This window comes from Siniperca chuatsi, linkage group LG2 (assembly GCF_020085105.1).
Source record: "Siniperca chuatsi isolate FFG_IHB_CAS linkage group LG2, ASM2008510v1, whole genome shotgun sequence".
Taxonomy (NCBI): domain Eukaryota; kingdom Metazoa; phylum Chordata; class Actinopteri; order Centrarchiformes; family Sinipercidae; genus Siniperca; species Siniperca chuatsi.
Window position 1 is genome coordinate 7620818 of NC_058043.1, and position 15095 is coordinate 7635912.

At 38.6% G+C, this 15095-nt stretch overlaps 1 protein-coding gene across 2 annotated transcripts; it reads left to right on the top strand.

Annotated features, from left to right (window-relative positions):
• Nucleotides 1-3152: 3152 nt before the first annotated feature.
• On the top strand, nucleotides 3153-14101 carry LOC122864683 (angiotensin II receptor-associated protein). 2 transcript variants are annotated; one of them, XM_044172301.1, is made up of 5 exons: nucleotides 3153-3343; nucleotides 4628-4662; nucleotides 4857-4965; nucleotides 6693-6903; nucleotides 9494-10159. In XM_044172301.1, exons 1-5 carry the CDS (start codon nucleotides 3317-3319, stop codon nucleotides 9565-9567), a joined length of 456 nt encoding a protein of 151 aa, XP_044028236.1. In that variant the 5' UTR covers nucleotides 3153-3316; the 3' UTR covers nucleotides 9568-10159. The 2 variants fall into 2 exon arrangements, with proteins under 2 accessions (XP_044028236.1, XP_044028228.1); XM_044172293.1 differs by lacking the exon at nucleotides 9494-10159 and adding an exon at nucleotides 11059-14101 and having other exon boundaries at nucleotides 3166-3343.
• The last annotated feature ends 994 nt before the right edge of the window (nucleotides 14102-15095 follow it).

The following is a 15095-nucleotide window of genomic DNA, read 5'->3' on the forward strand; positions in this document are numbered from 1 at the left end:
TTAATAGTTACCTCTGACAGAGTACTCTGGTGGAGTGCCCTGGCCAGCATCCAGTGAAGTGATAGATTACACACAGCCACATCCCGGCAGAGCTGCAGCTTCACATCACCAACACCACAAAGGCACTTCTACCTTTCTCAAGGCTTCCTTGAAGTAATTAATTGCCAAAGTTGCTATTTTAACCCAACTTTTCAAGATTAGGGCCCTCTCTAAAGGACACAGGCACAACAGTGAGAACAATTTACATATGAGAAAAAAAAAAAAAGCTGCAGGAAATTCTGAAGTCTTTCTAAACAGCTTCAGAGACAATAAAACAGAACATAAATCATGAAAATTGATAAAACATGTATAGAAATGAAGTGCGGAAAATGATTCTTTAACACAATCTGTGCTCTAGCATCACATTTATTCACTCTGCCATTCACGTGTTGAGTCTGTGACATCAGATTAGGATGTAAAAGGGATCATTTATTTGAAACTACATTAGTTCCTCTAATGGTTAAAAACATTACAGTCCAAATGAAATAACATGTCCAACATTTGTCCCATTGCTATCTCATTTTGACCCACATATACATACAAACACATTCAACACAGCGTATTAAGACTGCTAAATTTGGCTCTGAAGTGTTTGAAAGCATAAATACTTCAATCAGAGGGACAAATCTTGAGCGATGTTCTGTCACAGGGGTCAGAGGTCACCAAGAGGTCAGGGTTCACACTGGGTATGGGAGTGCAGGGGCCATCTGCCATGCTTGAGGCATAAAATGGCATAAAATCATCTCATTTAAGGTATAAGAGGACAGAAGCACGAAGGAATGAGTCAGACTTGTAGAACAAAACTCACCAAGAAGGCGTCTTACATTAGCATTTTAAAGGCTTGGCTGCTGCCCTCGTCCACAGTGACTTACAGTGAGTTCAAGGGTTGAATGAGCTTAAATCCAGAGACTGACGTCATTTCAGACAAGCAGTAGTGAGAAGGGCAGATGTCAGTCACAGAACCAGAAGTGACAAATATTTCATGATTTTGTGCATTAATAAAAGTGAGAGGTGAAGAGCCAAAAGTGAAAAGTAGATATGTTTATCTGTAATACATGTTCTTTATGGATACATGAACGAGTATGAGCGTGCAACTTTATTCTTGACCTTGGAAATAACTCAAGGTCTACTTGCTACAGCTTTTTCCAGAGCTTTTAAACGCATTGCAAGGTCTTCATCAGTGGAGGGAATTTGCTCAGTTGTCATCATGTGACCTAAGGATGGAACTTCACTCACATAATAACAGGTGAGAATATGATCAGGTGGGAACAGATAAGAAAATATGATTTACAGGTGAGAGGAAGATGGAGGAATATAAGTGTTTCTGAAGAGATAAATGAAGTATTTTATTATAAACTGAAGTATTTTCTTTCTTTGTTCTGCTGGACTGGAGTGTATAGGTGTGCTTTGAAATAGGATGGAACAATGTAAAAGAGAGGATCACAAATATGTGTAACATTATTACAACTTGGGTCTTGTTTTTCTCATTTTAGTCATCATTACTGTCAGTAATGTTTTGCATTGTATTCACCAAGTAATTGCTGAGATCTGTCTGATTGTCTGTCATTGTTGGGATGTCGCTGTGTTCCCAGACCTCAGCATTTTCTTTGGTGAGTGAAATGTCATCCTAACCAATAGAAATTATGGCCAAAACTAGCAAAATAAGACTCAAGTTGTAATAAATTGGACTTATCCTTTAATTGTCATCTATCACAAATTCTGATCCATTTCTTTCTTGTAAATGTGCAGCTGCAGTTTTGTGTCTTCCACAGAAAAGAGATGAGTCACCACATCAAAATAAAAGATAAAATCACACTTTATTTATCCTCAGGAGGACACTGACTGTTGAAGGTAAAACAAGAATATACTTGTTTGACATAGGAACTTTTGACTGTGGCACAAGACAAAAAGTCAGGACAGGGAGTCACTAGAAGTCATCCTCTGGGGATCATGAATCCATACTAAATTTCACAGTAAACTGAGCAGTATTTGTAAAAATATAAACAGTATCTTTGTGTGGAACACCATGACTTCTGAGCATTAAAATGGTTACTTCAATATTAAATTTGATCAACTGTGAGCTAAATCTGACTCAGTCCATATCAATCTGTATGTGTTATCAACCTCTTTTCTAACCCTAACTTAAGTAACCTTATTTTTACTCAGAACTGACTATTGACTTCTCCAGAAACACTCAGAAAGGCGAGAAGATTTTCTTGGTTACAACGATCGCCTGAAGTAGAAGTTGCAGGGGGACAGAGTGCTACATCAATCATTCATATCACAGTTTTTGTAGTTACTTATGGGGCTACATGTCTGTTGAGGCCGCTGTGAAGAAATTTTGTATATCTCTTAAATGTAAAGTTTTTAAGGGTTAATTAATTTCAAAATAATAATATTATATTACAGATGATGAAGAGCTACAAGGTCTAAATATTGTTTCAGAAAGTTTTCCAACTTGCCAATATCAAAATTGATTGATTGATTGACTGCATATATTTAAAGGTATTGAATATAAACACAAATTACTGCCTATAAGCATTTTCAATTTAAAATATTGGTGCTTGTATCAAAAGCTTCAATCAGTCACAATGAGACCTTTTCAAATCATTACACTGCTGCTGGCATGTGATGTGTTGCATGTCATGTTATTTTGTTCAACTGACAAGTAAAAATAGTCACATGAAAGTCCTGGTACTCCTGAAAAGTACTACCCTCCGAGCAGGGACCTTTTGGGGGGTAAAAAATGTCCCCGGTACTTAATTTAGAACCTGGTCCCTGCTGTGGAAACACACTGAGTTCCTCCAAAGGTGCCTAGTCCCTGGGGAAAGTTCCTGCGGGCGAAACGCAGCTTTGTATGTTCCATCTTATTATCTGTTATTCTAACTGAACTGAGCAGAGTTTTCTTTTCTTTTTTTTATGTTCAAACAGACACGTTACATTCCTTATCATTCATAGTGAACCACTGGAGAGACACCACGCTCACCGAAAGCTGGAAATAAAAAAATAAAAAACAGCGACCAATGTTGATGCTCATGTGGTTTCTTCCTTCTTGAGAGACTAAGGGCCAGTGCAGAGCAGGAGGAAAGGAAGGGAGGGGTGAGGGGGTTGGGAGTCACATGGGAAACAGTCAGCTGCTGTCACATGGTTTGTGTTTGCAGGCTGAGCTGAGGGGAGGAGGAGTTTTGGAGAGAAGTTTGTGTAAGAGCAAACCTTGGTATTCTTTCATGTAGCCCCCTCAACAAGTAGTCGAGCTGCTTTGACCAAACAGCCTGCTATGGAAATTCCTGCCATAAATCTAAAGGTGAGTTTGCAGTTTTACTTGATTGTAATGTTGGAGATGTGTGTGGTAGCCTGTCTTTAACAAAGACTGGTGTTAAATTATGTGATGTCAACTTTGTTGCTCACTTCTCATTGGTAATTCCTCTGCGTGGCAACTACCTGTCTCTGACACAGATCACAGTGGACTAATGAAATGTATGTTTGTTGGTGATTTTTGTTAAGTGGTACAAGAAAAGTATAAAGTTATTTAGCAGATACAGCCTGTTAAAGTGCATTTAAGATCATAGACAGTGATGCGCAGCAGGCTTATGGACAGACTAAATAACATTACTGGATGTTAGAAACACAAACATAGTGATGAATCTGCTCATCATATGAGATATGGCACAGATCAAACAAAAACTGATAAACAGTGAATTTGCCACTGGATATGAAAAGAAAAGTCTTCCGTTATTTATCACATGAACCAAATATCAATATCTTGTCAGTCATTTCTGAATTCTCCACTTGTTGTGTTTAAAAACTTTGGCAGTAAATGCTACTAGAGGCAGTGAATCTTCTGTAAGGAACATACAGAAGTGAACTGATGCCTGCATGTCATGTCATAACCTTTAAAAGGGAGAAGCATTAAATTGAATCAGAAGATATGTAAATGTAGCTAAAGGGCACTCAAACTGGGGAAAATGGTGAATTTTCTGATTCATAATTTGGGTTAAAACATTTAAAACCCATCAATTTGTGGAGCCATGAAATCAATCATCCTGATGCAGCTTCACATTTTGTGCCAGATGGAAACTGATCACATGTTTTACATTTAGTTCTGTAGTTTCTGGCTTTGATGTTTGAGCTCACATAGATTCAACCAGGGCTGCATCTAATGGCTATTTTCAGTATCAATTAACCATGAATGAATAAGAAACTATGACTTATTTTTCATTTAATTAATTAATTGTTTGGTCTATAAAATATTAGAAAATAGTGAGATATGTCCATGACAGTTTCCCAGAGTCCAAGGTGACACCTTCAAATCTCCTTATTTGTCCATCCAACTTCCAAAACCCAAAGAGATTTGGTTTACAGTGATATAAAACAGAGAAAATCACTGTGGAGAAGCTGGAGCCACTGAATGTTTGGAGTTTTTAGTTGATAAATGATTGATCGATTGTCAAAATTGTTGGCGATTTTAATTTTCTGTGGAGTGACTAATCGTTCTAGCTGTAGACAGAACTGTCCTGGACCACAGGGAAAGTATTAAAAAGGTCCTTAACAACTCTATATTTCTTGTTTTTTTTGTTCTCTATCATAGGCCATAGTACTGGTGCACTGGCTGCTTACAATATGGTGAGTGCGAGCACAGGTTTTTTTTTCTCATAAACCTGAGGAATTTCTCTCCTCCTCTGGCACACACACACATATTCACACAGAGACTGTCTCACAGTCTTGATTCAGGCCTACTCTTTAACCTCCACATCCCACAATCAAACATCATTCTTGAAATGTGACTCTGTCTCGTATGATTTGTGTGTTTGCTGTAGGGGATGCATGGCTTGGCTTCCCACCTCCTTTGCTTGGGGGAACTTCAGCGTTTTAGCTGTTGGGGTCTGGGCCATTGCACAGAGGGACTCGATCGATGCTGTGCTCATGGTGAGTCTTTGCCTTGATTCCTTCACGCAGGCTGCAATCTTAACATCATGTGACACGTACAGGAGTCTAACTATAGGCACAAAAATGCGTATCTGTGCTAACCTATTTGTCTGTGGAATCTAGGACAATCTTTGAGCATCCTTTTGAGAAAGATACCCCTCCCTTGATTCAGCACAGACTACAGTAGCTGTGGCTTTCATGGTGCATCAGTTTACAGCACCAGGGGCCGGTAGTGTTTGGCCAGTCTTAGATTAGTCTAATGCAAGTTAGACAGTTTCATAAAAATAAAAACAGAATGTTAGCCACCCTAACTCTGAACTACGACTCATGTTTCAGTGCTAACAATCAGTGACAGCTGCTGACCTGTGGCACTAAATGTCAAAAAAAAGAGGAAAACATGGCTCATAATTTGTGGTTTGCTAACAATGTTGTGGAACAAGCAATAAGAATTTTCATTTGTCCAAAGAAGCCGTCCTGAGCCTGACTGACATTAAAGTTGTTCTATATACCACAAGTGTTGCTGGAGTTTTGACCTCTTCAGACTTTTTCCCTTCTCCATGCACCTTGGAAGTGTGTGAGATTGTGCCAGAACTCCTTATTATCTTAGCGCTGCTACAGGTCTGCACTGTGTTGAGATTTTATGCTGCTGGAATTACTGGATTTAAAAAAAAAAAAAAAAAAAAAAACATCCACTAAAATGTCCTTGTAACTGTTGAATTCCTCCAGAACAGGGGGGAATGAAGGGAGCTAAGTGGTTTGATGCGGTTGCAGTCAGTCATGTTTTTTAGTTTGAAAAAAAGTCTTAATTCAGACATCTTGGCAAATTAGTCCTAATTAAGATAGTCAAGAACTAGACATCTTTGTGCAATAGACAAATTTAGACGTCTATCTGAAGTATGACTATTAAATCTAAACCATGGTCCAAGCCGATCTTTGTGAAAGTGGCCCCAGGCTGCCACACTGGCTGTAAAGGTGTGTTACATGCCAAACAAATACACGACAGCTGAGGGTCAATGAGAGGCACCTCAAGAAAAAAAACTAGCTGTCCAGTCTCTCTTTCAATGACACTTTTGACAGTAATGGATTCTGACTGTCATTGCAATCGGGAAGTAACCATAGGGGAGCCTTTTACCTTGTGTACTTTTAAGTCCAATGTCACTGTTGCTCACGCCCAGGGTCCCTCAGGAAAGACTGAGCTGGCCAAAGTGGGAAAAGAAAGTTGAAAATATAATTAATGCACATAATTCTTTGTGGTTCCTGATGCATCTTCAAAGTCAGTGGTTTCAATGTATCTCTTTGTCAACACATCACATATTTATCTCACATTTCTTCTGTTTCTCACTTTTAGAGGATTATTTCTCATCTAAAAATATGGAATTGACTGTCCCAGATAACATAGGCAATAGAGAAATGTCTAAATTTAGTGTTTTCTATCTTATTTTCTTCTGCCGTGCTTGAATTTTTCATTCTGACTTCCTGGCACCACTTTGTCCAGTTTGTATGCAGTTAGACTTTTTATCTCATTTCCCCTCAGAAAGCTCTTTTCTCACAATTGGAATGACTTTATTTTATTGCAAGGAATCTTTCCATGTGGTATAATTACAGGGATGTGGTGGCACTTAAGAGCATGAAAGCACTTTCCATACTGACAGCTACAGTAAGTTCAAAAGCCTGACACACCATCTCTGTCCATTAAGACATCTTTATCTTTTGTTCTTCTCCTGTAGTTTCTGATGGGGATGGTTGTGACGATATTGACCGACATCATCCATTTTGGGATCTATTACCCGGCGATTGACTTCACAACAGAAATGGGAAGGGACGTGATTCGCTTCAGCGCCGGAATGGCCATTCTCAGCCTGTTGCTCAAACCTGTAACCTGTTTCTTCGTCTACCAAATGTACCGCGAACGTGGAGGAGATTACAACGTTAACTTTGGTAAGTGCTACAAGACGAGTCAAGTACAGTAACATGAGGAGTTTGCAGACCTTTCATTGAGCAAGTACATGTTCTGGTATGAGTGTAATTTCAGACAGTGAGAAATGATCTATAATATCTGAGGTTTCCTACTCCCCACAAAAAAATGATCCCCAGCTCTGAGTGTGTCCAAAGCTGGAGGTACGGGGCCAGGGGCGCTTTGAGATCCTCCCTGTGTTGTTTTATGCTGTTTGTCATGAAAGGCCTGCCAAGTGCAGCACAAACTGGGAAGACTCTGTGCTAAACCACTTGCAGATGATTCCACAGTCAGACTAATTAGTTACAGTCACAAGACATTTCAAATGCAGCATCAAATCTGAGCTGCAGTTCGACCGGCAAGGAAATCAGTTCTCCACGAGTTGTTTATAACATTTGTGTGTCATCCTGGCCACCAATTTATACTGCATACAGGAACATATTAAATCTATGCAGGCTGAAAAACTTATGATCTGCCATGATAGAAAAATAGCACAGGATTGATGAGAAATAAATAGATATGGGAGTCTGTGCCAGAGCAGCATGTTTGTCCACAGAAATAGAGATTTTGTGACATTATTGACCGTTGAGTATATAGCTTTCTCTTTGTGGGCAAACAAATGATAAGTACACTTCTTCCATTGACTGGTCAGGAGATGTGTTCTTTGATTAACCGTGTGTGGCCATTGATTTTAGGCCTTGCACTGCTGAGAGCTTTTCCCTCAGAAATCCCACTGAGCTGTGACATCTGCTGGACTCTTTAATTCTTGAAGATGTTTCTCATAGCTTAATCTATATGGATTAACCAAAAGTGGTTGTATTCATCATTGGTAGTGTAGGAATTTGATGGTAGTAGTGAGAATGATTCAATACAGGAGTAGTGAGCTTTTCTTGCCTACACTTGCTCAGTGTTTGCTTTCATAAAAAGACAGACAGACAAAAATGACAAACATAAAGCAAGACATGGGGGGGTGTAATTTATTATTAACTGTAATATCACCAGCTAAAATAGTAATTTATTACACTACACACTGGGAAAAGTAATTCAATTTCTCCTGCATTGCGAACAACACTGTAACAAAATACATCTCCTGATTTGACTGTCTGGAGGATAATTGAATATTGATGAATCTGCTCTCTCTGCAGTTTTACTTTAACGCCACATACACACAGCAGGTACATCCATTAGACTGTGATTGGCTGCGTAGTGACTGATGAATGTAGCTAATGTTAGTTTCAGACAATGTGTGTTTTAATTGCTGTCTGATTGCATAGCTGCCATTAACATGGTTCCCCGCCGCACCAAGCACTCTGGGAACCAGGCAATCAGGTGCAGTGAGTGAATTGTTGATTCAGGTATTCAGGAATCCCTCAATTCTGATTGGCAGGCCTTTTATGCTGGTTTAAACCACTCTGGTTTTGTGTGTTTAGTTTTTATTTTTACATTGCTTAATATAATAGAGGCTGTAGGACTGAGCGATCACACATTTAACATTAAATGGACCGTTTACTTAAGAACTCACCCAAACATTCAGACCTGTCAGGCTTTGGATTTCTCCACGTGCTGAAGCAGTATGGAGCTGTAATAAGAGCTATAGTCGGTATTTGGGTTTCAGGTGGGTTTTTTTGCCTTTCCAAAACAACAAACAAGAATGCAAAATCATAAGAAATGGATTAACTGTTTAGCTCAGTTCACAACTAGCATCCACTTTGTAGGAGTCCCTGGAATCTGGGGTCTTGAATATTACTCTTAGAGTTTAAGCTAACGTTAGCTACTGGATTCAAGGGAAGTTTACACTAAAGCAACTCCAGCCAAACTCATTACCCGAGATAGCGTTACATTTGCACATTGGTTGGTCCCATCCTGTGTTTTTTTTTTTTTTATTGTAAGCATCCAAACAGTGTTGTGTTAGAACAAAATAACAGTCTGATCTGAAATTGTTCCTGTTATCAAACTAAACTGTAATAGCAGAGCTAGCTATAGCTACCCTGCAATACTAAGAACCTGTAAGCTTAAGTCGCATGTAATTTTTAGCATCATTACACAGCATCGGTTTAGCTATCACATATGCATCAAATGCATATTTAAGACCCTTTTGCAGGTTTCTCATTTTGTCAGCTGGAGACATTTAAAAGTCTCCAAAAAAATAGTTTGTTTGAAATCATGGACCCACTGTGTCAAGAATGACCAAAATTTTGAGTGGTAAAAACTGTCATTGTTATCATTGTGACGTGTATATGAACTGTGCTCGAATGTAAAGCTTGACAGGCATAGCAACAGTAACTAACGGAGGGCGGGGCTTAGCAGACTGTTACTTGCCTGCCATGCATTTCCCATGAGTGTACTCGGCTGGCTTGTGGTTACGCAGTCGATTAATGTGTAAGAATTTGTCAAAACCTACACTGTTCTTTTCTCACATGTCATCATTTCTAACCTGTCTGTCTTGCTGTGACACTGTCATGTTGTTTTTTCTGAGTGAACACTCGTTGTGTCTCGTGTTCTTCCTATTATGATTTGACCATTTGTCTTGTGTCTCTCTCTTCTCTTCTCCGCTGCTGACCTTTGACCTCTCAGACTTAGAGACCTCTGTGGACAGTCGATGCACTACGGATAGTGCGGACAGTGCCTTTATTGGCCGCCGCTATTGATTCCCGGCTTCTTCCTTTTTACCATTTTTCTTCTCCAATCATCCTCTTCCATCCTCTCCCACACAGGAAGTAAGATTAAAAATCAGGCTGCAGGACAAAAAAGAAACTGACTTTTCTTTTTCTTGGTATTTCTTTCCAATTGTTGTCTTGTTGATGTTATGTTGTCCATCTTTCTCTTTTTATTCTTTTACATTAATTTATCCTTTCATCTGCCTATTCACACCTCCATCAGTCCTCATTACCCTCCCATACCTGCCTGAATAGCTGTGTTTGTCAGTACAGTATGTTTGTATTGATATCTATTGTATTATATGGGTTTATATGATTCTGCAAGTTTGCATCTATGTATCATTCATATATTTACTCTCCAGACACCTCATTTGTGTTTGTGTATTCTGTTTGCATATATTTAAAGCAGAGCTGCCTAATTAAAGTCAACATAATGTTGACTTATAATAGACAATGAATGTGACCTGTTTGAAATGCACACTTAGAGTAAGACAGGTTATTGAAAGTTTGTTGAGCAACATAATGCAGTTTTTGTTTTTAGATTTATTCATGTATTTTCATGATTTTAAATAAAATAATAAACATCACAGTTGTACAGTATTAGTGAAATTAATATATACTTTTGCAAATCATCCAAACCCTCTGCAATGAAAGTAAATGGCTTATTTGATTAGCATTAATATCTGCATGTTTGTCACAGTCCTAGGACTCTGGGCCATGCAGAGGTACGAGTGTGCGGGTCTTTGAACTTCCAAAAACACGTTATTGGTATTCTGCCCACGTCAGAGTCGGGGCTGTTTGTTTCTGAGCATCACTGGGAGTCGTGTAAGACTTTTCAAATGGATTTTGTCAGTGCCTTCATAGAATTCATTATATAGTATGTTTACATAGGGTGTGATGCACCCAGGCACGTTTTCACTGTAAACAGCTTCAAAGAATCCTGGATTACGTATATTAGAAGATTCTGCTCACATGAGAAAGGCTGTTGAAGGTTTTTCAACCTTATTCTCAGGTCCTTGATGGAACAAGCAGCTAATCAGAAAGTAGTTTATGTAAAAAGAGAGTGATGAAATAAGAGGAATTTCAGCACCACTCAAGTTTTTTATTTTATTTTTTTAAAACAATGTTTTCTCAGTCCAGCGCCCATCAGAGGCAACGTGGGTGTTACTGTACATTGGCAAAGACAGTTTCCAACAGTATAATCCGTATTTATCCGGAGGGGGCCAGATGCTCAAGTCAAGATAACAAATCTGCCCAACTGTGTCAGGAATCTGTGTGTGAGGAGAAATGAGTGTGAACCTTTAAAAATCAAGACAAAAGAAGTTGTGTAGAAGCTTTCTAAGCTTTCCTTTCTTGTGTTTTAATATGTATATTGCAATGTCCTTGATTAGTTGCAGTGTTTCTAAGTAGACATGATTATGAATAATGCATTTGCATGGCAGGGGTTGTGTGTGTTGAAGACTTTTTGACTTGTCTCTGCAGGTTTCCCCTCTGTATCACGAAACAGAGATGCCTACCAGTCCATTGACCAGCAGGATGAGTCTTCCAGCCCAGCCAATCCCTTCAACCAGGCGCAGGACAGCAAACCAGGAGTCCGCACATATTGAGAGAACCAGGCGGTGAACAATGCAGTGTTTTCCTCTGACTTTTTATGCAGCAGTACAGTGCTTAGGGACAATTTTTACAATCAATTCCACATTGGACCCTGTGTTTTGTACAGTCGGCCTGCTGCAGATTGTAGCACTGACAACAAATTGAATACTTTTTATTCTCAGCTTTGTTTAGGTATTAGAATGAAATATGGCGTAATTAAACCCATTACATGTTTTCTTCAAAGTTGGTAAAGATTTTTGCTGAGCTGGCACATCACTGCTAAATAAATACAGAAGACACACTGCTCCACCACTCTCATGCTGTGTTACTGTTGTTTCTGACTACAAATTTTAGAGAGGTAATGAACGGAACGGTTTTGTCTGCAGCAGTTTTGTCAGTTTACTTTTTTCCAAGTGTGGCACTTACAGACATTAAGATTCTTGTCTGTTTCTCTTTGTGATCTGTAAATTATTACGTTCTCCTTGTATGCAGTATGTAATTATTATTTTCCAACTAGTCTTTGCTTTACGGCACAGCAACGCTTAAAGCTGGAACGTTTTTTTTTAACACAAGAGAACTGAAATGAAAGTTCAATGTCGTGCCCTAGAAGCTACCTTGTGCCTTTTGTACTTTTTCAATAGTAAAAGCCTGTGAAATCCTTTGACTGAGTTGAAGACATGATGACCAAATTGAAGTTACAGGCCTTTCTTCTGAGCAATAACTGAGCAAGAAATGAGCAAGACCTTCATAGTGCAGTGCAGCACACAGGCGGGCACTATTCATTTATCTTGATGTTGATCTATGCAAAGTCTGTATTGAGAGTATTGTCATATCTAACATTGTTACTATGAAAAACACATAAAAACATATAGACTGTTTATGATCAGTTCACTACATTTTCTAAATTTCTTTCAAACCATTTTGGATGTATCATTCTTGTATACTTTCACATCAACTCTCAGTTTTAGTGTGCAAATGTTGACAGCGGTTAGTGCGTAAGTCAGTTCTCTTTTGAAAGTGTTTCAAGTTTTGAGTTCCTGTTTTGAAATCATGATGACCTACATGACAGAACAGAGATGTGGTAACTATGTCTGTCACATTATTGTTATGTGAAATGATCACTGCTGTAGTACCGGAGGCTCTTGAGTCATACCGATCATAAGAGGCACCTTATTTGCTTACATACCTCATGTAATTATAATTTAATTCAGTCAATGCACAATCCACACCCAGTGAGCCTTTAAGAACCCCTTACTAAATCACTGCCACATGGTGTGATAACTTGGCAGAATAACGCCACCATGGAAAAAAAAAAGTCTGAATTTACAACAGCAGTTTGTTGCACTTTTTATGATGTTAGACTATAAACAAGCATGTGCTGCCTGTTGCTTGCAGATGATTGTGGATCGATAAAGATCTGCAGAAAGGCGACAACATTGTTTCTGTAATTCCGTTCATAATAAAACATTTAAAAAGCTACAGTTTTACACCAGGAACACTGTAGGTATGAATAGGCAATTCAGAAGGGTCTTTAATTAAGCAAAATGATTAATTACGTCCTGTAAGAGACTACTAAAAGATCATATTTTACTGTAAAGTCATCATGTAGAGTTTAAACAATTTCTATTATCTTGACACCTGTCTTAAAAGTACTGTATGTAGTTTTTGACACATATTAACGTGTGAACGGGTTGTAACTAGGCTACACTTAAAAAATGAAACCTTTCCCGACGTTAGCTTGCTGGCTAACGTTACCTTGCTTGCTAACACAGATGAAATGCTAGCTAGCTAACATAGCAAAATGCTTGCTGTTTGCAGGTTATTTTGTTGGCTGGTATTGCGGGGCGGCCGGATACATGCAGCATGGCTGGGTTGTAGCTGGCTGGCTAAACAACGTAATTGCTAGCAAAATGCTATCTGAGTGTATATGTTATTTGGCTAGCTTGCCAAAGTACTTGACCAGGCGACTTGATCCATGATACTAACTCATGTATTAAACAGTGCTGATTTTAGCCAACAATAACGATTGCTTTCTACTAGCCTAGAGCGATGCAAGGCAACTAGCTAATTCATAACTGAAGCTAAACTGGGGTTGGCCAGCTGGATGTGGCTTGGCTGCGTGGTGTAGGTCTGGCGTTGGTTGCTTCGTGGTGTTGGCTGATGGGGTGATTTGCAAACAGCAAGTTTGTTAGTATCATGCCAATGGTCCAAATAAAATATAGGAACATTACAAATAGTAACATTATTCTAAATATGGTTGTAATTTATTTTCCGGTATTCAGTGTTAATTTCAGCATTCAGTCTTGTGTATGTCACTTTTGGCCGATGCCTAAGACAAAGCGCGAGCAGGATGCTGACTGCAGTTCACTTAACGGCCAAAGGCGTCATTATTAACAAAGGTTTTCTGAAAGGTTTTACATATAGACCCTTTAAATATTATTTTTCTTGGAAACTGTAGAAAATATCTAACATGACAAGAAAATGTATGCTGCTGTTTTTTTCTCATGCTGGTTCATTTGCTTCAAGGATTCTCCTGAAAAGGTGGGCATATCCTAAAATAATGCAGCTGCTTCAACTTAATGTCTCTTGCTCTGAGAAGGAATGGATTTGAAAGGTGCAAGGTTAGATTACTTTAAAAAGGCAGAGACTGTTACTACTACTGAAATCTAGTTTTCACTAAATTAAGCTTATAAGAGAAAACATGAAAGATGTGGGCTGCATGTTTTCATGAAAATACTGCAGCTCTGCCTAAATTGTGGATATTTCCAAATGTTATTTGTATGACTGGTCATATTTACCACACTTTGTTTTGGTTTTCTAACATGAGAGTGTTTGTTGTTGTCAGGATTTTTCATTTCAAGGTTGCTTCTGATTTGACAATTTATGTGGCAAGTTATTTTTTTCCATAAAAATAAAGAACAACGATGTAGAACATTTGTCAAATGACATTTTATAACAGATAAATCGAATGCACAGAAGATTTACATAACATTTGCATCTGTAAATTTGAAGCATTTTGAGACCGACATCTCACTCCTGTCCATGCACCAGAGATTTTTCTCTCTCCATTCTTCTTTCATGCATTTCTTCTTCTTTGTCTCTCTCACACCCCCCTGTTTACGCTCACCCAGCTCCTCTCAGAGATGTCTTTATTGCCCTGCTTTTATTTATCCAACCAAACCACACATTTATCTTCCTGCTTTAAACGTACTCGCACCCCCTTTTTTTTTTTTTTTTTTTTTTTTTTTTTTTTTTGCATATTCCCAGAACCATACCACAGTCTTTTCAATGAGTGCCAAAAAGTGTCAACACTCAGCTCAACCACTAGGCACAATACACACTACAGCAGCACTTGACTTAAAACGACACAGAAATGTTAAAAACTTAAAAAAGCGTCATGAAAGTGAAAGATTTATTTTCTGTCTGCTGCCTCCTGCATCACAAATATAACAAGAGTAATTAGAGTGATAATGCTGCATGCACCTGGAATGTAAAACACCTGATTTTCATATTTCACCCATACCCCTGGTGAAAACAAGTGTTCCTCAATAAATCACAAGTATTGAAGTAGAACACCCAAAATATGAACTTGTAGTCAAGGTTTGTATCCCTGATGGCTTTCATTATCGCGAGGCAGTAACTCTGGCTGGCTTCAATGGTCTATTGTCTTCAAATGTGTATGCTGTGGAGCCGCAAGCCCTTGAGGTAATTTGTTTGTATATAGTAGTGCCTCGAAGGCCTCTTAAGAAAACATGAATGTAAATTCTATTACTACTGCAGCAACAGCAGCAATCGTGTATACATCCATATGCATAAACAAACTACTATTCCCCTGTACCACAACGGCTGCATGTTCAACACCTCAGTACCGCCCAATAATTGTTACTTTCTAAATATGAGCAGTAAAGACCACATTTTGATGTCAT

Excerpts from the sequence above, each read along its gene's own strand:
- LOC122864683 (XM_044172293.1), top strand. The coding sequence starts at position 3,317 with ATGGAAATTCCTGCCATAAATCTAAAG. Across the intron at positions 3,344-4,627 it reads TTCCTGCCATAAATCTAAAG|GCCATAGTACTGGTGCACTG; the intron begins GTGAGTTTGCAG and ends TCTCTATCATAG. Across the intron at positions 4,663-4,856 it reads CACTGGCTGCTTACAATATG|GGGATGCATGGCTTGGCTTC; the intron begins GTGAGTGCGAGC and ends TGTTTGCTGTAG.